Source organism: Terrapene carolina, unplaced genomic scaffold, assembly GCF_002925995.2.
Source record: "Terrapene carolina triunguis isolate 2854851 unplaced genomic scaffold, T_m_triunguis-2.0 Scaffold96, whole genome shotgun sequence".
Lineage (NCBI taxonomy): Eukaryota > Metazoa > Chordata > Testudines > Emydidae > Terrapene > Terrapene triunguis.
Window position 1 is genome coordinate 43,322,831 of NW_020664447.1, and position 24,823 is coordinate 43,347,653.

General features: G+C 44.6%; 1 protein-coding gene across 1 annotated transcript in view; it reads right to left on the bottom strand.

Annotated features, from left to right (window-relative positions):
- BAHD1 (bromo adjacent homology domain containing 1) overlaps positions 1-24,823 on the bottom strand; it is a 69,265-nt gene that overhangs the window by 7,395 nt on the left and 37,047 nt on the right. Inside the window, exons 2-6 of the mRNA XM_024208896.1 lie at positions 12,794-14,437; positions 6,959-7,320; positions 4,583-4,742; positions 3,473-3,549; positions 788-879 (exon numbers count right to left, since the gene is read on the bottom strand). Coding sequence (XP_024064664.1) covers positions 788-879; positions 3,473-3,549; positions 4,583-4,742; positions 6,959-7,320; positions 12,794-14,420 — 2,318 coding nt within the window. The 5' untranslated portion in view covers positions 14,421-14,437. The remainder of the gene's footprint in view (positions 1-787; positions 880-3,472; positions 3,550-4,582; positions 4,743-6,958; positions 7,321-12,793; positions 14,438-24,823) is intronic.

Here is a 24,823-nt window from a genome sequence, read left to right on the forward strand (position 1 = left end):
TGCAGGGGCAGGGCAGGTGGGGGGCGCAGAGGCTGCAGGGGCAGGGGCTGCAGGGCGAGTGGGGAGCAGGGGTCACAGAGGCTGCAGGGGCGGGGGGGTGCAGGGGCAGGGCAGGTGGGGGGCGCAGAGGCTGCAGGGGCAGGGGGCTGCAGGGGCTGCAGGGCAAGTGGGGAGCACGGGTCACAGAGGCTGCAGGGGCAGGGGGGCGCAGAGGCTGCAGGGCGAGTGGGGAGCAGGGGTCACAGAGGCTGCAGGGGTGGGGGGGCTGCAGGGAAGCACTTAACAATCCCCAACCAAGATCAGAGCGGGAGGGAGGAGGGGGAATGCAGGGTGCTCAGAGGAGGGGGCAGAGTTGGGGCAGGGGCTTTGGGGAAGGGGTGGGGTTGGAGCGGAGCCAGGGGTGGGGAAGGGGCGGAGTTGGGGCAGGGCCAGGCCCCCGTGGAGTGTCCTCTTTTTTCAGTGTTGAAATATGGTAACCCTAGTGTCTACTGATGATCATGTTCTGTAGTAGAAAGGTCATGCATGTGTAAACACTTATAAACTGCTTAAAGTGTTTATAAAACACAAAGCAAAGAGATATCCAAAGGAGCTAGAGCATGACAAACACTCCTAGATTAGCACAGCACTCTCATTCACTAAATGTACCGCAGTACAGTTTAACTAGAAGAGGTAGGCTGCAAAGCACATGCAGTTCTGCTGAATGAGATCAGGTAATAGAAATGTTGAAAAGAACTGGTGATACAGAGATAAGCTGCAAAAGCAACAGCAAGTTAAGAGCACCACCTACCTGCAGTACTCTGCAAAGGTCAGAACATAGCACTTTTCCTCAATGCAGGCAATACTGTTTTCATCCTGATGTCGGGATGCAAAGATCTCATTCTGCAAATGGATATACAAAGGGGACAGTCACTCAACTGGACAGGAGCACTTAAAGAGGCAAGGCAGTCCTAGGTACTCTCTCCTTAAAGAAGAGAAAGGCTATGCACACATGCAACAACACGCTTCTTAAAGAGAAAGCACAACCCCCTACAAGTTAGACGTTGCAATTAACCCAAACAATTTACAGTTATAATTTTATAGCCTAATTGTTTTAGTGACCAAAAGAACTTCACTGTTTAACAATTGACCAAAATGTTATAGCTTTCCCATCACATAAACTCACTGCCATTCTACTTTATATTATCAGGTCTCCACATGTATTGCAAATATCACTGGTCAGTAAGACAGCTGCCACCAGCAGGCAGCTCAGAGATACTGCTTATAACCAAATCTCTCATTTCAAATGCAATTGAGAGTCTGTGACTTATATTGTGATAAGTGCTTCTCACCAGGTGACCTTTCAGAATGCTGCATTGAGCAATATGAATGCAGCTGTTTCAAAAAGTGCTCTTCCAATACCAGACTCAGCAAGAAGACAGCTTAGAGGGGAAAATGTCCTGTAATGTCTGTCAGGGGAAATATTACAAAAGGCCCAAGATGCAAAGAAATCCAAAGTAAAGACAGGATTTTTCACCCCATCCAATCCCAATGTCAGACCTCTAGAACTGTATGTGGAAAGACTGGAGAAATTGCATGGCAAAGAATGAACCTTCTTACAATCCCTCACTTTGTTTAGCAACCTAGGCAGGAGCTCTCTTCCTCCCGCACTTCCAATACCCTGGGGGACAGTCTCAGTTTTCTCTTTCCTGCGCTGGAAATCTTTTCTGATTCATTTACACAAATAAATGATATGAATGGTACTTAGCCAACCTCTCTCACTAGCCTCTAAAGTACTGTAGTGATCAGTCTCAGAGTAAATAAATTATCCCCTTTTCTTCTCCAACTCTCCCCCATCAACTGAAAGAGCTATTCTAAGTGATGAAAAAATGGCAGTAGCGTCTTCTCCCCAGTCTGAATCTCGAAAGGGTGCATCTGAAGCAGTTAGGGAGGGGTTGACAAGTGCTGCCACTGGGCATAGGCCAACCCAGCTGGAGCTAATTTAGTATCAGGTGTGGTAATCCGAAGTGAAGAGGATCTGGGGTAATAAGGGTGCTGTTGTGTAAGTGCCAGCAATGTGCTTCAGCGTTCGTTTCGCCTGGAGCCCCAGGGAAGCAGGGTAGGTGGAGGACGGGCTTCACTACAGCCTCAGGAGCAGGGTCAGAGTCTGGGAACGTGATCAACAACTAGAAAAGCAACAAAAAACTAACCAACAAACAAACCCCAACCCGTAGAGGTGTGTGAATGTTTTGGTTTCCTCCTTAAATCAAGTTTACCTGAGTCATCCTTGGCAAGCCTATTCCACCTACTCAGCCCAGTGGCAGCTTCTCCTTTTAAAGCAGTTTTTGTATAGCAAGACAGGTGTGGGAGGAGGAAAGTGAGGTAGTTCCTCCCTAACCTGACTTCTTGCTCTCTATGCACTAAAATGCAGCTAGATACTCTCAGATTTCGTTTGCGGACTACAATGTCACAAGGTACCAAACTGGTTTCCAAAAGAAAATCTGGGGATCATACATGCGGCATGTACAACTACTGAATGGAATTTAAAAACAGCACATTGTGGACTTTTTGTTGGATGGAAAAATGGCAGTAACTCATTCCTCTCTAATCTCTCTGTTCTTCTGGTTTAAAAATGTACCTTTTCCCCTCCATACAAAACCAAGCAAAGCAACGGGCCTGGGTTTGAAGACATACTGGGTCACAAGTTACACTTTTAAAAGTGAACCCTTTGTGCAGAAGGAGCACAGTATCCTTCTTAAATCTGTTTTTAACCCCCCTAATAAATCCACCCTTTTCTGCCCATTATACAAAAAGGGAACAGGAGCTTTTGGTCCCATATGACTAATTTCAGGCTAGAGGGATTGGACTGATCCCCTAAAAGAGGAGTTTTTAATAGAAAGTCACAAATTCAGTTCATAGATTTAAGGAAAGAAGGGACTCATTCGGATCATCGAAGTCAGAGTCCCACATAACACAGGCCAGAGATTCTCACCCAATAATTCCTGCATCGAGCTCATAACTTCTGGCTGAACCAAAGCCTATCTTTTAGAAAGATATTCAGTCTTGATTTAATACAAAACACAACAGCTTCTGATTCCCAAAACAGTGCACCTTCCTCTAGCTAAAGTCAAATAGCCTCTTTTCTAAAGTGGCATAGGACTGTTTTCAGACCAGAGGAAATAGTAAATTTTAAAGCAAAGATGATCCTGCGAAAGGTACAGATACTTCTGTTACCACCCATCCTTGCTACTCACAGCATCAGATTGCTTGTGTCCTACATGAAACACACTGGTTTTACCCATTCAACACAAAAATATGGCAGCATCTGTGGAGCAGCCAGGAGACCGGTGTGACAAGGATCCCGCCTCCATGTGTTATGAAGGGCTAAGCATGAATGCTGAGCAGGGATCTTCATTCCATCCCATCTCCCTGGAATAGAGGGGATCCTTGCCAAATATCCCCTAACCGTCCCAACTAGGTATTTGGGACTGCTCACCTGATGCATGCTGGGATTGCGACCTCCCTGAGTGTGCTCTGGTCTGTAATACCACAGGAGACTCATCATTAGCTCCCCTGGAAGGAGACAAGAGACATTTTAAAGTCAGTGATGAAAACATGCATTAAGGAGTATCACAAAATCCAGTTTCAGTTCTCCTGTTTCATCCATCAGCCCTTCTATTTCCATAGCTCTCACCTAACTGCAGCTATACCGTGATAAATATTTGATGCTGAGCTGAGTTTCCTTTTGTTATAGCAACTGACTAGGTAAAACAAGTGGCGTCACTATTCCATTGTACCTGCCCCACCTAATAACTATTCACAGTCCCAGATGAAGAGGTCACTAGTCAACAAAGCCAAACGTTCAAATGTGAAATAGCAGCTGAACTGGGATTTGTCAAGTACACGGGTCCAAGGTCTGGTACTTGCAATATTTAGTCCTGGACAAATGCAACAACAAAAAAAGCACTGCTAGCATGGTCGCAGCAGTGGCCTTACCATCTTAAGTTTTGCTATTTCACAAGCTGTCAGGGATATGACTTGCTCTGTATGATTTGGCATACTGAGCTTCCAACTTATACAAAGAATTAGGCTCTAGCCCTGGAGACCTGTCAGATATGGGATCTTACAATCAAAATCACACTATTCCAATTACCGTTCGGCTTGTCCCTATTACATGATTTTCAGTGCTAATATCAAGAACTTCTGCAGCTACAAATCAATGCTTCATCTCCCAGATTACAAACTGCCTAGGACATTTGCACAATTAGTGGTTCATGAGACACCTGCTCCTACAAAATCACATGGGAGAAATTGTTGCAAAGATCTTTAGTTGGTAGATCTGTGCAGATCCTTTAAGGACAATTACTGATTCTGAGTTAATGACTAAAAAGATGAAATTTCAGTTCTTGTATCGGGGTCACCATGAACAGCTATAAGGCTCTGATTACCTAGCTCCTCCCCTTTATCACCCAAACCTGTAGTGGTGAGTTATTCTGGCAAATTAGCGTCCGCTACTCAATTCTGCCATTAACCCATTTCCACTCAGTTCTTTGGAATTTGACCGACAGAGAGTGAACATAATGTACTCTGGCTTTCTTCCCAGTACCTGTTTTCGGGTCTTCCCACAGCGCCGATATCTTTGCCACATAAGGCATAGATTTCTTTCGCGGTCCTGATTTCAAAAGGACTGTATCTCGTACCCGGATAATTTCCCCATCTCTCTCCACAGCCTGGTAGCTCTTACGAACAGCTGGCTCTGGCTCATTCTACAGTGTTGGCAGGGGAAAGACAGGCAAAAAGTTAGGCTAGGAAATACTTTAGAACAACTAATACAAGCTGCCTTTAATCTTCCTGGTCTTGATTAAAACAGTTCACTAAAAGCCCTGTCCGAAGTGGTGCACCTTGGCTGCAAGAGATCCCAGAGAGAAGTCACACAGCACAAACCCACTCATAGCATCTCTACATCCAGAGGGTAAATTTGAAAAGTGGATGTGAACTATTTGCTAATGAACCTAGAAAAAAAAAAGCCACAGAACATTCTCCTAGGTTCAGTAATCAAGTGTCTTCAGATCAGGTATGGCCACCAGTCTGATGTTCAGAAAGGCTATGGAGAAAACATACTGCTATTGCTTCTGTACAGTAGATTGCAGAATCTTCACCACGCCAGTTTAAGAATCAGTCCTAGTCTAAAAGGAAAAAGTAGTACTTCGAAACCATCTCCCCTGTTGTATTTTAAATGGATCAAAAGTGAGCATTCCTACACCTGTGCACACACAAACCTGCTTTCAGGTAAGTGTTCTTGTGACAACAATTTTTTAATATTATCAACCTAGATATTGTAGATTTCCAGCTGCTTATGCTACTGGTGCCATTGGAGACTAAATTTGTTGTTTGTTTTGAAATGTAATAGTTATGCTTCCTAAGAGACTATTAAAAACTATTTGTAAGAATGCAACAACATGTAATATGTCCTCTTGAAAATATAGGCAAAGTGAAATCCACTTTACCAACGAAATGAAGTCAAGGGGTTGTGACAACACAAATTGGACTGGAGCAAAAACATTTGGGCTGAGTTACTTGATTCTTGGCTTCTCATTCTTCCTCCAGCACTACAGCAGCACATGCCCTTGTCTCCAGCATGACAAATGAGCAAAGAAAAAGCCTAAAAGGTGAAGGTTGCTTTTCTGCTCTGCTCCCACCTGACCTCTTGGGCATGAGGAACAAGAGTAACAGGCTCTGCCTCTATGGGTACATCTACAGTACAAAACCAAACCAAACCCAAAGCCGACATTCCCACTCAGGCTGGAGCTTGGGCTCTGAACTCAGCAAGGGGGTTGGTCCCAGAACCCAAGCTCCAGCCCTAGCGGGAATGTCTACACAGCTATTTTTAGCTCTGCACTGCATGCCAGAGTGTGTAGACCTGGGCTCTGAGACTCTCTGCCACAGGGTTGTTTTTTTGCAATGTAGATATACCCTCTGAGTTAAGAGCCACCTGTTCTGCACCAAGACATGGGATAGTTTCCTTTACATTTTTTTTTTTTTTTTTTTTTGCCAAATTTGTGTGTACAATTTGATATTATGGATAAAATGAAACCGCAGAGCACGGTAACCCCTGATGCAGCAGAGTTGCCTCACAGGGACAAATCTCTACTCCTACAGGCTCAGAATGCCAGAGATCTGTTGAAGGGGGAAGCCTAGTTGGGAAACCCTCATGGAGAAGAACAGCTGGCTAGGGCCTATAAATAGGGCATAAAAGATGTGGGCTGGTGGGGCCCCCATTGGGCTGACTTTGTGTCCTTCCCAAGGCCGTGTACTGGGCAACAGAGGGGAATTATTGCTGGAGCTACAGGCACCACCAATGGCTGACGAGACACGCTCAAGCAGCTTGGCAGTTGCTATTTTTGCCTTAGAATTGCCCTTAGACTGCTGCTTCCTCTACTCCCTGTAGTGGGGATAGAAGGTACCACTTGCCACTTCCCTGCTGGGGTTCACTGCTTTTCTGATCCAGCGCCTGCGTCCTGGCTTACAGGAGGCAGCCGTCCCTCTTTGACTACAAACCCAGCAGCACTCATTATCAATAAACTGGGAAGAGGGGCAGGAGAAGCAGGTTTTCCTTTTAGGCTTTTTCTCTGCTTGCCTGTCATGCCAGACGCCAGGGCAGACTAGGGCATGTGCTGCTGCAGTACCGGAGAAAGAACGAGAAGCCAACAATCAAGTGGTTCAGCCCCAAAGCCCAGCAAAAATGTTTTGCACCAATCCAATTGTTCCCTTGTTAAAGAAATGCTGGATGACATCCAGTGAGATCGTGCTGTTACAGAGGTAACAGCAGGAGTGCCACTCTGGAGAATGCTCTTGTACCTGCAGTCAAGTCTACGTAACCTGAAATCCTGCAACCCCCCTTCCTTGTCCCTACTGGATCTCAGTTTACTGTGCAGCATGCTTGGAGGCATACATAGGAAAGCAGAATTTTTCCAGCACTTACCACAACATACACGGCCTTTTCGCAGGCTGCACCCACGGGTATCCAGCCATTGGTTGCTCTCCTCCTGCTGATGCGCTGCTGCTTTGGATGAGAGTGACCTCCTGCTGCTTTGCTATCACAGGCATGTAAACAGCCCGTAGTATTTCGAAGACCAGATTTGGAGCCACTGGGGGGCTTAGAGCTCTGTGGACACTCTCGGGCCATGGTCTGGGGTTCCGAGTTGGGAGTCTGCAAGTGAGGAACTGGTTCTGCAGCTGGTGGCACACTGGGCACAGGGCATCCTGAGAGTGGGTGGGCAGGTGATGCGGGGTGCCCTGCCACAGGGATTGTGAGGCTCAGCTGGTCCAGAGATTTGCAACTTTCTAACAAGAGAGGGGGAGAAGGGAAGAGTGATATATTTGTACGGCAGTTTCTTGATAATGACTAAATTAGCAGGATGATCCCAAGCTAAGCAATACTTTCCTACAGAATTCTCTTTATTGCACTACTAGTAGTAGACAATATTTATATTTAAGGTAAACATGGACCTCCTGTACTAGGAAGCATTTTGTACTACTGCTCGATTCTAAAAGCAATGACACTTGAATATGCTGCTTTGAAAATGCAGTGAAGTACATCCTCACTATGACAAACCCATTTGATATGCCCCTCGGTAGTGCTAGCCTATCATGTACAAAGGGCTGGGTTAGCACCCTAAGTGATACTACACGTCAGTGATTCCAGCCTGTCAACATACATGTAAAGGTGAGTAGCAGCAGGGCTTACTGTGTGAGAGAGTGAGAACTCGCAAAGGACTAAATTATACATTAACCATCTGTCAGGGACTCTCTACACATACTCAACCCTGCCTCAGCACGGGGTGGTGGACTAGATGACCTCTTGAGATCCCTTTTAGCCTTACATATCTATCCCTCCGTACTAATCCAAAAGCCCAATTTCCTTCTAGGTGCCAATGCAGGCACTAAGTTTAGTCAATGGAAGTGAAGAGCTTTCTCTAATGAGATCCAGAGCAATGATAAAACATGGGGCCGAGCTTGAAACAAAGCATGGGCTGTTGCCTTTAGGACAGCCCTATATCCCAGAAGCAGACAGATTTACTACCATAGGCTAGCAAGTCAGCTGACAAAGCCTTCCAAAAGCATCCCAAAGCATTTTACAATGATAATACACATCCAAAATTCCCAGTGTCCGAAGTGTTCAATCCATGAAATAAGCCAGAGTAAAAAAGAAAGCAGCTTAGATCTGAAGAAGTCTAGTGACACAGCATTATCAACTCCGGCAGGGAGGGAGCCCCCAGCTTAACAAACAGCCCAGTACATACGAAATTCCCCATGCTTCATAAATCTGAAAGCATGCATCCTGGAAATGCCAACAGGGCAGCTTGAGGCAATCTCAGACAGCACTAAGGTTCACAAAGACAGTTGCTTTGATACATCTGCAGGTCCCCAAGTGGGCACCGCCTTAAAAATCAAAGCAGTTTAAGAGAATCAGCGTAATAACTGATTCAATTTACAGAGTGAAGCATGGCTGAGGCTGCTCCAGACAGCAGGAAACTGCTGCCCTCTGCCTCCCACTCAGTGAGCTGTAAAAGGTTATGAAACAATCACCATTCTAGGAGATAGGAGCAGTAACAAAAGAAAGATGCATTCACAGATTAGCAGCAACAGCTATAAAAACAAGCACAGCTAATAGAGCTGGTCGGAAAGATTCTTGATCTCTCTGCTTGCTCGGTTTGTAGCAGCACGTAGGGCTACAGATGTAGAGTACTGTTCCCCTGGGAGGAGGAGTGTTTCCTGTCACTCAGCAGCTTCCCTCCGACTCTTTAGCTGATGGGGTTAGTGGGTGATTGTGATGGGTGTTTAAAAGATGGTGAAGTGGGAGGAAGAACATTGAAAGGTGCAGAGGGGCACACAAGGAGAATGGAGCAGTTGTACTAATAAAGGGGAAACCGCCTAGAATGATGATGTAGGAAAGTCTTAGGAACTCTTAAATGGACAAGCTGATATGTCTTGAGTCAGATCTGGGACCACTTGGACAGCCACCATGAGTAGCTGTATTTAATGGTGTGAAGATTAGGAACTGAACTCTGGCACCCTATGGCCTAGGCACCCAGGCTAATTCCACAGATGACCTGGATAATAAGGTAGCAGCCTCACGGACATTGAGATCACAAGCCCTTTTCAGTTCCAAACTGAAGCATGACAAACAGCTTCACACTAATACAGGGGTTCTCAAACTGGGGGTTGGGACCCCTCAGGGACTATTACATAACCCTCGTGTGGTTATTACATGGGGAGGTCGCAGGCTGTCAGCCTCCACCCCAAATTCCCGCTTTGCCGCCATCATTTATAATGATGTTAAATATATTAAAAAGTGTTAATTTATAAGGGGGGGGGTCGCACTCAGAAGCTTGCTATATGAAAGGGTCCCCAGTACAAAAGTTTGAGAGCCACTGCTCTAATAGCTACCCACCTTAAGAAAGGGAAAGACTTCATTCAACCAGTGCTCAATAGGGCCACAAGAACCCCATCATGTCCTACATTCCCATCTGCTATGCATACATTCCCACCACCGAAAATGATCTGCCCGGGTTTAACCTCTCTAGCATCCCTCCACCGCCCATAATTCATTGGTTTCAAGTGCTACCAATAAAGCATCCCCCATGTCTAAAAATAGATAATCATTGTGGCCAACTCCTCATCCAGTCTGCTCAGTCTTAACCCCATTACCCTGTGTGCAGTTTTACATAGCAGGCTGCTGTCACTGGAACACAAGAGTAATCCCTCTCTCTCTCTCTGCCGGATATGGCACACAAGCACTGCCCACGGCACCAGTCTAATCCCTTCACCTGTATACAGCAGATCCCCATCATTCACCTACAAGTGAACACATCCTCCCCAGTGAATGAGACTGGCATCTCATTCTTGCAATGCACTGTGCTACTCTGAGTACAAAATTAACACCTGTCCCCTGTAAAGAGAAGGCTAGTATCTATGAACAGCACTAACTAATCCCATCACTATCAGGATGACAGCATTCAAAATTAGTTACCTCTACGAGGGCAATTTGGCCCCACTTGGTACCCAGCTAACCTCTCTAACAACAGACTGTAATCAACAAGAATATAGACGCAAGGCACTTGATATGTCAAGCTGGCAACACTGGGGGATCAACCTTATCCCCTTTTCTCTGCATATGACATTATTCAGGTTAAGTAATTCTTTAACTCACTGAAGGTGACCTTTCCAGGAAAGACTCAGATCTTTTTCACAGGGCTCAACAAACCAGATCTAGAACATTAAACTTTATTTATGCTAGAAGAGCCCTCCCTCCACAATTCACTCAGCAAAAGCAGAAACTCTAGGATTTTCCAATTTTGCAGAATTCTAAATGGAAATTACTCAGCAAGGAAGACAAGAGGGCCTGTCCACACCTTTGAACACACACAATGCAAATGCACCACATTTAAGAAGTGTGCTACCTTGCTATTTGCCTTTAAAAAGAAAAATCTATAGCAGGGAAAGTCTGGAGGAATACAGCAGAGTTGGAGAAATCCTACCTGTGGGACAGATTGGCACTACTCATGGCATCTTAGCTAATTATCAGTTTTCCAAGAAGGGATGACATCAATCTTCTCCCTCTGCATAAGACATCAACTTTTCTCTCTCTACATAGGAAATCACTCAGAGCACCACCAAAACATCATCACACCCCTTTCATCTGAATGTTAAGCTAGCATCACTAAGGTGCCTGACCCAATTCCTTTTAGTATAGTATAGTATAGATTGGCATGACTCAAGGCAGTACGTCAAAGAGCAGTATTCTTATTTCTGAACTAGTCTTCTCACAAGTATTATTCAGTTATGAAAACACTGAGAGCTATTACTGAGACTTTTATGTTACTGTCTAGCCCCCAGGGTGGGGTGGGGGCTTCCACTCCAGGACAGCAGAGATATATTTTGGAAAAAGGAAATCTACACTTTGCTCAAGTGCTTCTGAGTTACAGCACCTTCTTAGAACAGAAGGAGGCCATAAAGCCCATCTCATCCTGTACTCTTGACTTAGAAGTTTCATCCGCCTACCTAAAATCCCCCAGCAGTTTTAATTGGATAAGTTATCCTTCCCTTTGAATCCTAAACTGTACAGCATTGCTGCATGTAGCTGCATCTTCAGAGACAATTCCATCTCAGAGGTAGATGAAGCAATCCCAGTTTATAGATTACACTGTATTTTGGCAATAGCAACACACACCTCCTTTATAGCTTGGTGGCTTTTATGCTGCAAATGTACTGGTATACGATTGCCCTGGCACAACAATTCTGGTAGCCAGTTTTAAATATTGTAAACATACATTTTTCTACATAGTGAAGGCAAAGCTCCTCGATAAAAACCACAGTACAAAGTCGATGGATAACATAGCTAGAAAAAAAAGCTACACAAATACCTGAACCATTTATTAAACATATTACGCCTCTGGATTTCAATGTCTCATAGGCTACACACAAAATCAGGGAAAGGGATCTAATGAGATCTCAAGAATCCACTGACATTCAGTGATTTAATGATTTCAATGTACAAGGTGCAATTATGTCACAAATCTCACTGCTAACATCTTTTGGTGTTTTTCCAAACTGGGTTGTGTGACAGAGTGCTGGGCAACAGCAGCTATACCAGCGCTCTGATCACAGGATCACCAGTCAAATCACCCCGGAGGAAACCTGAGGAGCAAAGCTGTGCCTAATTGATAGATTGGGGATGGGCAGGAGAGAGCTACAAGGCTAATGAATCCATCAGCCCAGAAAGTAGAAAACACACAGGAAGGATGTGCTCAGTGGGGAAGAGAGAAAGACTGAGAATGGCAGGCAGGCAGGCTTTTCAGGGTCAGAGGCAGAACCAGGAAAGCTCTTTCAGAAGGAAGATACTTTCTGTTTCCCCCACTCCTTGGCTGAGAGAGCAAAGAAGCACATACTATTGTAAATACAGAGCTGCACAACTCTGGAAAGGTGGTGGGGAGAATACTGTAATACATTGCATAAGGTGTTTGACTAGAAGGCTCCAAGCACTTTGTGCCTAGAGAAGGGACAGGAGCAGGACGGTGCCCTGTCACAGGTAGCACCTGCTGAAATACTCAATAACTTTGGTGCGTTCAAAGGAAAGAAAAAACCCAAATAAGAGATTTTGTGAGATTGCAATAAAATGTATTTTGGGAATTTCACGGTTCGCAGATCAGGTACAGTGCAGAAGGCAGTGCCAGGTTCCACACACTGCCCTACCAGCATGCCTCAACCCTTCACTAAAGGGAGCCCCTCTAGGGACGAAAGGGTCATTCGATCTCCATGGTCTAGATCAGCCTTTGGATTCAGCTGGAACTCTGAACTAGAGCTCTTATACACAGTGGTGGCCGTTTGGCAAACTGGACCGCTCATCCGCTAGGAACTGAACAGACCACCCCTTCATTTCCCATAGACTAGACAGCCATTGTACTGTAGTTACCTCTACCCTGGGAAGAATTCAAACCAGGGACCACCTTCTTTCTGCCTCAAATCTTACCAGCCTTCTGACTCAATTTTTCCATCCCCATAAAACATTTTAATGGAAACAGCCTTCAGAGGAAAAGAAAGGAATGCCATAACATCTAGAGGTGTAGCTGAACGCTGCATCTTCCTCACCAACAGAAAGTACATGTCCCAGATTTAGCTGAACTGAATACATAGGGAGCATGCCTCTTACTTGGTCATGCCCAGGCAACAAGATACCCCGCTCTGCTTATCAGTGCACTAATCTAACCTTCTTCACTTAGGCATGCTAAGACCTCCATTTGTTACTTTGTCTTACCTGCTGCAAAAGGCATTTTGTAGGGGTAGCTGTTCCGTCCTGTATGCACACTGCTAATCCTGCTCTCCGGCACATGCATAACTCCACAAAGGCTGTAACTGTTAACAGCTGTTCCTTCTCCACAACAGTATGGAGAGTTACACCAGTGAAGCGGCTGGAAAGGAGTACCTGATGGTAAGGAAGTTGGAGATACCAAGAGCCCCTCACACGTAGACTGCGAAAGCTCATCCTTAGGGTAAACCGAGCAGTGAGAGTAGCCACTGTATCCACTTTGGCCATAATAAACATAAAACCCGTTCAATGGAGTCAAATCTGAAGATTCACAGAGACATTCACAATCCGTGTGATTTCCTGGCACAGGCAAGGGATGGAACTGCTGCACGGGGAAGGAAGGCTGATGAAATTCCTGTTTGGGAGTAGGAGATTTCTCCCCAGGTCTCCCATACTCAGGCTTCATGGAAGCTTGTCCACCCATAAGCAAAGGCAGTCTGTGATAAAAACCCTCTGTGCTATCATAGGAATTAGATAATGGTTCATAATTCAGGGATTCAATTTTTCCATGGAGACTAGGGGAGTCCTGATGGTCTGCTTTCCTAAAAGCACTTGCAGGAAATCCTTGCCAGCCATGTGGACCCTCCATTTTTACATTGGACATTTCCTTTTTGGATTTGACACAATTCTTCCTATTGGCTTTGGCCCACTTGAGTCTCGATTTGGAACAGTGGTTCTCAGACTTGCCCTCTCCATCTGATTTACTCCTCGGCTTCAGAGGTTGGTCTTTTTCATGGGTTAGTTTCAAAAATGCCACAGCATTGAGACTGGCCAATCTCTTTGGGGTGGGATGATAGGGAATTCCACTATCCTCCCTCTTTGTTCCATCTTCAAAGACGTCATCCAATGAATGGTCAGAGCTATTGCATTTCTGACTGGATCCACTCTGACTCTTTCCCTTAGCTGTTTTTACAGCTGGCTTTCCCAATGAGGGCCAGTTGCCACTAGCTTTGCAGTGCAAGCCCTTAGTGCTGCAATCTCCACTGGCTTTGACAGAGTCTTTCCGAAAACGCCTGCCAGATAATAAGCCATCATCCCGTTCAAACAGCAGGTTATTCACTGCCTCTGCATTCAGAGATGCTAGTCTTCGTTTCCTGGGCTCCAAAGGAGCAGTACTGGGTTCCTGTTCTGTTCCAGGACAAGTTATTGTGCTCTCTTCCCCAGGTGGATCACTCTTCCCTGCTCCCAGAGTCTGAACTTGTTCTGGGAAACAGGGAGGTCTGAAGTCATCCATCCAACTGGAGAGGTCTCTTTTTGTGCCACTCTGGGTCTCTTTTGACAATGATCCAGCCACGTCCTCTAGTCTGGTGAGAAGCACTTTGCACGTTTTTTTGTCCACAGGAGTGATCAGACGTTTCCTTAATGGGTACGTCTTTCTGATCTCCTGCAAATTCCTGCTTTTGTTCACACCCATAAACCCACTCTGGCAGTTCTGAATATCAGTGGTGTCTCCTTGCTCACTGCACCCTGCCTCAGTCCTATCCATTCTTTCACCGTCTACTGGTGACAAAGCTTGGCCAGCAGAACCAGCTGGATGTTTTAGAAGGAAAAGTTGTTTCTTCCGGGCATGAGTCATAGGACCAGGTTCCACTCCTGTAATCAAACAGAAAAAAAATGTTTATTAATATCACCGAAAGGGACCCATCTCCTCTCAAAATACCAAATGCGAAATAGGAAACATTTGAGGATGCTGGTTACTATACAAAATATAGTCTTTCTGGGTCATGGCCCATTTAAACCAATCAGAAAACAAGATGTAATGAGATGTGGTCTAACATTAAACTACAGAATATGACAGTAATTAAATATGTGATTGATACTGAAAGCCTCAGAAGCCAGGAAAAATCAGGGTTAAAGCCAAAACTTCATCCCTCACATGCCCTATTATGCCTAAGTATTATTCCAAGTATGTTACATGAAAGTCCAGTCCCCAGTTAAACTGACATGATTTTTAATAAGTCACAGATTTTAATCAAACTAACTAAAGTTAATTTAAACCCATGCCCAAGGTGTATGGTATAAATACATTCTAGGTATATTTTTGATTACTTGTGTGTTGCTACAAGCAGGGCTATTTCCCAGTCATTTCCCAGGCAATTAGACAAAAGATAACAAGTTCACCTTACCAGGCAGGGCCGGCTTTAAGCCGATTCCTCGAAAGAGGGCCCCGCAATGTCCAGGGCTGCCGGCGGAGCAAAAAAAAAAAAAAAAAGGCCGCGTCCTGCTTCTCCCCCCTCCCTCCAGCGCTTGCTGATCAGTGCAAGCCTGGGAGGGAGGGGTGAGGAGGAGGAATGTGGTGTCCTTGGGGAAGAGGCAGGGCCAGGGCGGGGATTTGGGGAGGGATCCAATGGGGCAGTGAGGGGGCGGGGCTGGGGGCGGGGCTAAGGCGGGGATTTGGGGAGGGATCCAATGGGGGCAGAGAGGGGGCGGAGTTGGGGGGGTGCAAGACAATTCACGTCCTGGCGTGGGGCCCCGCACCTGCTAAAGCCAGCCCTGTTAAACAGGTCATGTGAAAGCTGAACTTTAAAGAAAGCCAAATGGACAGAGACTTACCAACTATAAACCCACAAACTTAATATATATACAAATCTTTGTGCAGGTAAGAACTTGTCTAAGTGCTTCTCTTAACAATTAGTTTGACATTTTAATTGTTTTAAGGACCAGCCACAACCTTAAGTAAGCCATCTGATCTGTAGATAGGCCTGCATAATAACTGAATCCCAAGACTATGATTTTGGAAGGAAAAAAACTTTTGTTCCACTGAGTTAAAGTCTAACCTTTCATCCAGAGTTTGAGAGTCAAAAACGCTATTCAAAACTGAGGGCACGTCTTCACTACCCGCCGATCCGGTGGGTAGCAATCGGTCTATCGGGGATCGACTTACCGCGTCTAGTGAAGACGCGATAAAATCGATCCCTGATGGCTCTACCGTCGACTCCGGAAATCCACCGCGGCAAGAGGCGGTAGCGGAGTCGACGGCGGCGTGGCAGCGGTCGACTTGCCGCCGTCCTCACAGCCAGGTAAGTCGACCTAAAATACGCCACTTCAGCTACGCTATTCACGTAGCTGAAGTTGCGTATCTTAGGTCGACCCCCCCGCTGTAGTGTAGACCTAGCCTGAGCTAACGCATAACAAAAATATAAAAGGAGAAGTTATAAGCATCTCTCTGCAGAACAGGAACAGGTTCTTCAACCTGCATGGTTGAGTGAATGTATGATTGGTGTTTTCCTAGGATTTCAGTTCTAACTTTTTGCTAGGTTTGCATTTTGAAAATTATTTCTGAGTTGGGACTTTTTAGGACTGTTGAGACAATGTCTGTAGAGTGACTCATGACCTCAGTTGTCTCAAAATATCTATGGACTTGCCCACTGACTGGATATATTTTTGGATCCATGGTCTTTGAATCCATAATTACTGAAATGGGGGAGGTTCTTAATTTGCATAAGGGTGACCTAATCAAACACATAAGGTGATGCCAGTGACTTTAGAAGGAGATTCAATTATGAACTGCCACAGGACTCCTGAGGAGGGATTCCCAATGGGAAGAACCAGCCATACCACCATCCTCAAAAACTGGAGGACAGGAAGAAGCTAATACTTGTTACTTCAGGCTTGTTGGCCACAAACCACGGCTTGCTGGCCACAAACCACGGCTTGCTTGCAATGGCTGTTGCAGTGGCTGCTGCGGACCTTGGCTGCTGGCCTCTGGCCATGAGATGCCACCGTGTCTGACCACATGGCCTGTGCTTCCTTCACCCACCCAGATGGCCATCAAGGGGTAGGAGTCCAGCAACATGCAACATCTAAGACTCGACATCTTAAGCAAGTAACTTCTATCCAAACAGCAAGTCCACCACTGTTAAAACCTGAGCCAACAAGAGCACCTGCTAATCTTTTCAACCACGTGCCAGCTTTCTTAGGCTATCCACAAGAGTTGACACCCATCCTGCATATGTATCAGCCTTTCTGGTTTTGTTTTCTTTTCCAACTCTACCTTAACATTCTTCCACTTTTAACTCCAGCAGATGGCTAGTAGTGAGCAGGAGTGTGTATGGATAAAACCCACAGGATCTGAGAATTGCGCCTATAGAACAGTTTTGCCAGTACCTGAAACAGCCATAGGTTAACCAACTTTGCTGACTGAAAGATCACACAATATTTCATGGGTTAGAAGTTGTATGCTTATTCTCGAGAAATCATGTTACTTTCCCCTAAATTTGTCATTCAAATTTTAAAAATAACAAGCTATTATCTTGAATTGTATTGGAACATTTCATGTAACCCTATGACTGGGGATGGGTGGTGTGCAAGATTTGCTATTACCTAACGACCATTAATTTTGGGAAAGTCCCTTAATTGGCATCAAAGCTCAACATTAACTTGAAGCTGGGAGGGATTAGATCCTTCCTGTATCAGCTACTTGGCTGAAAGATAAGTATACTGACTGACACTGAGATTGATAATGTCCTCCCATTTTGGGGGCTCTCAGTTATGCCTGCCCAAATTATTAGATAAAGCTGTTGATTTAATCCGGTTTAAATCAACCTGATGTATTTTTTTTATATTATCTCACTTTTAATTTATTTATTTATATGTATTTTATTTGATTCTTTTGTTTAGTTAATAAAATATATAAATTAGAAACATGTTTGGTTCAGATGTTTCTTTCAGATGTCAAAGTTCCAGATCTAACAAGTTCCAGGGTAAATAAGAAGCAACTCAGTCTCAGACCTCTATACTGGTGGTCCACAGAACTGCCTCATAATCCTTCCATACTTGATGCTGGAACAGGAACACTGTTGATTTTTGAGGGAAAGTTGATTTATGTACTGATCACTTCTTTCAGTAAGAGATGTAGGTTTTAGAACTTTTGAGGGCCTGGGATGGTGAATTTCAGCTGGTCAACCTACAGGCTGACCAATTCCCCTTATTTTCTCATACATCAGTGGGCAAATTTAACTTCAAAACATCAAGAGCAATCAGAAATAGGCAACAAGACCTTCTGTCCCTCTATTTAAAATAAATGAATTTTGTCATATTAGAGAAGAGTCTTTGACTTATCCACCAAACAGGTACAGTATGGGTAGTGGTAGTGCAACCATCCTACACAACCCTGCCCTGGACGGAGCCCTTCTACCAGACTGCATGGACAATTGATTTGTTGTAGTATGGCTATTTCTATTATCCTATTTCTTCTTGTCCCCATCAAAAGGGTAAGTCTCTGGCATAAGTGCTCTGCAGAGAATTATCTCCAGGTTGTTCAGAGAGAGTCACTTGAAATTTACATCAGCTGTCCCCTTCCTCTGCTAGCCCCCACCATTCCATTGTAGGACTTAGTCTAATCCCCCTTGAACAGGCATTTCTTTCCAATGTTTTATAAATACAATTAATAAAACAGTTGTATTTTAATTACATCCAAGTCCAATATGCCTGACTTAAATAGATGTTCAAATTTTATTAATATCCCCCTCCTCTCTATCTTTTCTAGTAGCCAGTTACAACAAATTTCCCCTGAAATGAAAAAGAGTGATGCAGACTCACAAGGAAGTGGATTTTTCTGACAGTAAATATTACTCCTGAGGAACTCTGCGCCAACAAATTAAAAATTCAGTGCACAATATTTTAAAATTCTGCAAATTTTATTTGCCAATAAATAAATGTGGAGGCTCCAGCATGGCAGAGGGCAATACAGGCCACTGGCTGCATGGAAGTGGGAGATCTCAGTGGTAACCACTGTTCTCAGTGGTACCTGATGACAGAAAAAAGGAGTAATGGTCTCAAGTTGCAGTTGGGGAGGTTTAGGTTGGATACGAGGAAAACCTTTTTCACTAGGAGGGTGGTGAAGCACTGGAATGGGTTACCTAGGGAGGTGGTGGAATCTCCTTCCTTAGAGGTTTTTAAGGTCAGGCTTGACAAAGCCCTGGCTGGGATGATTTAGTTGGGGATTGGTCCTGCTTTGAGCAGGGGGTTGGACTAGATGACCTCCTGAGGTCCCTTCCAACCCTGATATTCTATGATTCTATGATCACCCTGCAGGCCCCTCCCTCCCATGGGACATGGACTCGGTGGTGAGGCTGCACCTGACCCTAGGGTGACCAGATGTCCCGATTTTATAGGGACAGTCCCGATATTTGGGGCTTTGTCTTATATAGGCGTCTACTAACCCCAACCCCGTCCCGATTTTTCACACTTGCTGTGTGATCACTCTACCTGACCCTGACAAAGTGCAAGAGCCGGGCCTGCCCCAGAAGCACCCCAGGGCCCTGCCCCTCCACACCAGGTCCACCACGTGTGGGCAGGCAGGCTCAGCCTGGCAGGATCCAAGTGTGGAGGGGCTTAGTGTAGGGGGATCTAGGTATGGGGGGAGAGGGTTCTGTGTGGGGCAATCTGGGTACAGGTGGCTCAGAATGGGTGGTCTGGGTGTGGGGGGGATCTGGATGCACAGGGGCTCGTTGGAGGGGGGTTCTGGATGCAGGGACAATGGGACTCTGCAGGGGGGTCCAGGTGAAGGAGGTTGGGGCTCAGCATGGAGGGTCTGGGCTTGGAAGGGGGATCTGGGTGTGAGGGGCTCACTGAAGAGGCCATGTTGCTGCAGGAGTGGGGCTTGGTGGGGTGGGGATTCGGGTGCAACTTGTTGGGGCTCCATGGGGTGGGGGTTGAGGTGCAGGAGGCTCACTGGAGTGGTCTAGGCACATAGGCGATGGGGTTCATTGGGGTGGGGGTTCAAGAGCAAGGGGTGGTCTGCGTGCAGAGCTGGGGGTCTGGATGCAGGGGGGTGCGGCTTGGCAGGGGGTGGTCTGGGTACGGGGGAGCGGCTTGGCAGGGGTCTGGATGTAAGGGAGTGGGGCTTGGCAGAGAAGGCTGGGTGTGGGGGGGTCAGCGGGGGGGGGGGGGGTCTGGGTATGGGGGTCGTGTCCAGATGAACAGGGGTTGGGCAGACTGGGCAGCTCCTGTACAGTGACCTATCCACCCATGACTGAGGAGCAATGGGGACAGGAAGCAGGAGTGGTTGGTGCAGAGCTGGGGGAGGTTTCTGGGGGTGGATCGCACCAGGCCCCGACTGCTCCAAGCAGGGGAAGTGTGCTTCTCCCTCACCCCAAGCCCAGCCGGGACTAACAGCTGAGCCCGGCGCAAGGTAGGAGCCACCGGCCAAGGTATCAGGTGCAGGGGGGCAAAACTCAGTGGGGGAAGGGGCTCCAGATGCAGTGGGTGAGGCTCGGCGGGGTGGGGACTGGGTATGGATCCCTGGGGTTGGGCAATTGTGGGGTGGGTCTGACCTGGCACTGGCCAGGGCATCCTCAGCCCCACCCCACCCCGCAGTGACTTACTTCTCCAATGGCTCCTCCGGGTTCCCCGAAACGACACACCTATGCTGCTGGGGAGGGGTGAGTAGCCGCTCTTGCGGCTTCCCTTTGCTTCCCCATCAGAAAGTCATTTTTCTGCAAGGAAACAAAGAAATCTGCGGTGGATGTGAATTCTGTGCGCACGCAGTGGCACAGAATTCCCCCAGGAGGAAAATAAGGGAGCAGTTTACAGCCCAGGATACATCCCTTGCAGGTTTGGTGGCACAGCCAGTGCTACCAAGAGACTAACTGCTTAAAATGCTTTTCAAAAACTATAAGTATGAATGCTTAAAATCATATGCAACCACCCCTGAAAACTACATTTAGTAAGATACCTTTCAATAGTAAGTATCACTTAGAATTCAGAAGAAAATTCATACACTCTCTCAACCTTGACTTTGAAATATATGTTCTACTGCACAATACCTAGGCAGAACATGGCAAGTTGTGGTTTATTCATAGCTAGTAGTTTAAAAAAAATCATTCAGCATTGATGGACTCAAATCCCACAGATCAAGAGACACTGAATTTATGGCTTATTACAACAATCTATAACCCACTAACAATCCCCTCCAACTTCTCCCCTCCCCTCTTCCTTTCTTCCCTATGACTAGAGGGGTGTTAACAGGCCACTTCACTTTGAATGGTCCCTTGAAATATGTGTTTACTTATGCTAAACAATCTGTTCCACCTTGTATTTAGCTAAAATAACAGGAGTACTTGTGGCACCTTAGAGACTAACAAATTTATTAGAGCATAAGCTTTCGTGGGCTACAACCCACTTCTTCGGCCACAAGTACTCCTGTTATTTTTGCGGATACAGACTAACACGGCTGCTACTCTGAAACCTTGTATTTAGCTGTGACACTCTGAGTACCTTTCCCAGACCTGAAGAAGAGCTTGAAAACTGGTCTCTCTCACCAATAGAAATTGGTCCAATAAAACGTATTACCTCACCCACCTTATCTCTCTACACATCAAGAGAAGCATTTACAGTAGTTTATCATGTGAAGAGACTGCAATAGGTATCTCTATACTAGAAAATAACACATTAAAAGGTAAAAGTATCAAGAATTAATATGTATCCAGATTCCATGCAATATGTTTAAGGCAGACTGATTTAAATCAAAGCAATTTAAATCACAGATTTTAATCATGATTTCAAGCAGCAAGCAGGAAACCTTGATTTAAACTGATTTTACTTAGGTTTTGCATTTGTACTTTTTAGTTATTTTCCTAATGAAAGGTTGATTCTCATTGGTTGGTATCCATTAGAACATGTTGATTTGCAACTAAATATAGCCTTTATACTAAATTTTGTACTTCTTTTTGCTAACCAGGAGGATATACTATATCTATACACAATTATATAGCTTAACTTACATTTATTCAGTCAGATTCTTCATTTTGACTATGTTAAAAATGGTGAATGAGGCATTTCTTATTTATTAGATTATTTTTTACAAGCCTGACATGGATGAAGATTCAAATAAATTAAAAATGCAAAAAAACAAAAAAAACAAACCACTTTTAAAATTAAACAGAACTACCTTAAATGTGCTGGATACATGAGAAAAAAGTTTATCAGAAACATTTAGCATTAAAACTAACTGGTTTATTAAATAAAGGAAGTATTATTTGTACTAAATGAATTTAACTGATTGTTTCCTTTTACCATGTCCTTCAAGATTTTAAAAGTAGTAAATCTCACCCTCTCACATTGAGTTTTTATTCATAGATTGGAAGAAGAAGAAAAGAAAGCTTGCCTGCTTTTTCAACTCCCAAACAGTGTCTCTACTTTGAATGAACTAATCATTGAGTTGAATTGATTGAAATTAAATTAACATGAAGAAGATATTGCCTCTGTACAGTACTTGTAGAAGAGGCTACTGCTGTCGAAAGCTAGTTTAGCAGTTCAACAAAATCCAGTTGCAGGTGCTTAGCCAGTGACTTCCACCAGTTCAGTGGTTTGACTTTCTTTAAAACTTGGCAATAAACATGTACTCCTTAATTTTCTTTGATTTAATTGAAATGATTTTAACATACTATAAGTAGCTTAGGCCTTAATATAGGTTGTCACTTTCAAATTTTAATGTTAAATAGGTTTATTTTTTAAAAATTAACTTGTATTTAATTTAATTTAAAATATTTTTTTTCTAAAAAATCATCTGAATTTTTACCTACCCTGAATCTGTTTCAAAGGTTTCAATTGAATTAGGCCTTTGATATGATGAGTGGTTATACACAGTACTTACACAACAATCACAAGCAGCTGCTTTTTAAAGGGGTCATGCATGCATATAATTCTGTTCTTGTTAACTGGTATGAGAAAACATCAACTCCTTAAACATTTCTCCCCACCTTTAGAAGTCAATTTCCCTTAAACATCACATAAGGCTAATCGATATCAAAGACCAGATATTCAGATTTAGAGACGCAAAATGATTAAAAAATAAGTGCATTTTTTGGCATTACGGCTGAACCTCTCCTTTAAAATTTTGGTGAACAAAGTGGTAGTTTAACCCACAGGTAATAAAACACTTTGAAATCTAGGTTTATACCACCAAGTACAAGAGAGATGATATGGAAGCACAAGTCAGAAAGGTATTGTAAGAAGTGTTACTGAGGAATTCCATATTTTCTATTTCAAAGATTTCTACATCAAATTTACTCAGTTTAGAAACCAAAGAATGATTCCCCTGCCACCCAACTGCAGGCTTGGCTACACTTGCAAGTTACAGTGCAATAAAGGAGCCCCGGGCGCCAGCTCACTCCCCGTCCACACTGGCCAGGCACGTAGAGCGCTCTGACTCCACGGCTACAGCGCTGCTGGTACTCCAACTCGGCGAGAGGAATAACATTTGCTGCGCCTTGGCTACAACGCACGGGCGTCAGTGTGAACAAGGTATTGCGTTACTGCGCTCTGATCAGCCTCCGGAAACGTCCCATATTCCCCTTAAGTCAAGTGGCCACCCTTGTCATTGTTTTGAACTTCTGTAGGAATGCGGAAATGCCCTTTCAAAGCTCCATTTCTGACAGCCGACATGCAAGCCATTAGTGTGGAATGCTGTGTGTGAGAGAGAGAGGCGGGAGGTCCGCTCCTGTCTGAACTTACAAGACAACATGCTGACATGCTCTCAGACTTCCAAAAACCCACTCTCTCTCTCCCCACATACATACAACACACTCCCTGTCACACTTCACCCCACCCCACCCCCCATTTGAAAAGCACGTTGCAGTCACTTGCATGCTGGGATAGCTGCCCATAGTGCACCGCTCCCAATACCGCTGCAAGTGCCGCAAATGTGGCTACGCCAGTGCGCAAGCAGCTGTCAGTGTGGACAGACTGCAGCGCTTTCCCTACTGCACTCTTTGAAGGCGGGTTCAACTCACAGCGCTCTACATCTGCAAGTGTAGCCATGCCCTGCGAGTACTGCATACTCAACTTAGGACCCAAAAAGACAAGACGTTGTCTTTCTGGCTTACACGTTATCACCAGTATCCTAGACTGCAGTCAAAGCTTAGATTAATTTTGTTGAAAACGAACAAAGCAGAATAGACTGCAGCTCATCGTATAACTGTTGCTCCACAGCTCCAATGCGAGTAATCTCATTTTTAGTCACTGACTTAAATCTGCTCGCTATATGTAGTTAAGTAAGAGTATACCACTACTACATAGTGGTAGTCATTTTCCTGAGGACACTGTCACCTTAAATAGGACCTGCTACAATATACAGACATTCTTGGAAGCAAAACACTTCTCAAAAGTGCTTTTAGTGCTAAGAAGAATCCTATTACCATACCTATGGAATCCAGATCTACTAGGGCTTGTTACAAATGATAAACACATTATCAAAAACATTTCTGGAGACATACTGCATCTGTGGGTGCCGACGTCACCATGATGAATACAAAACGAAGAGTCTAGAGTCAGTGACTTGCACATCTCAAGCATCATCACTAACTTAAATCCATTCAAATATTTGGATGGTTCTTCTCCTGCCCCATCATCTCTCAGAACAAAGTATTTTTTAATCTTTCCACCTAGGTCAATCCCTCATATCAATAATTTTTGCTGCATTTTTCTGAATTTCCTACAATCTGTCACATAAAAAAACACACAGCAAGAGAGACTTCAAGGTTTTCACCTAGAGTTCTGTTTGACTGTGGATATAACAAGGTTGATATCAGTGGAAGAGCTATATCAAGATACAAGTGCAATGCATGACTGGATCATTAAACTGACAACATTGCCAATATTGGTGGTTACTATTCTCAGCATGAAGAGAAAACTGGACTATTTTAGCAATGCAAACATCATCCCACATTCTGGAAAGAACACCCAAAAGTTAGCACCCAATAGAATTCAAATAATTTAGTAAGATTTATTAGTAAATAAAAACACCAGAAAAAGTAGTACTAGAATGTTCTGAGTCTATGTTGTTAAAGGACAGTTCTTAATACTATGTGGATTTTCTAAAATCAAGTTTCCTTTGGCTCCAAATTTGTGCTACATAGTTTATGAAAGCCACCTGGACAACCTGACTCAATATTTGGTGCCTAGTATTCTCCATCCCTCACCACATCAATACACAACTTCCAGAGCCCTATTCAAAACTAGAACAATGACAGTTGA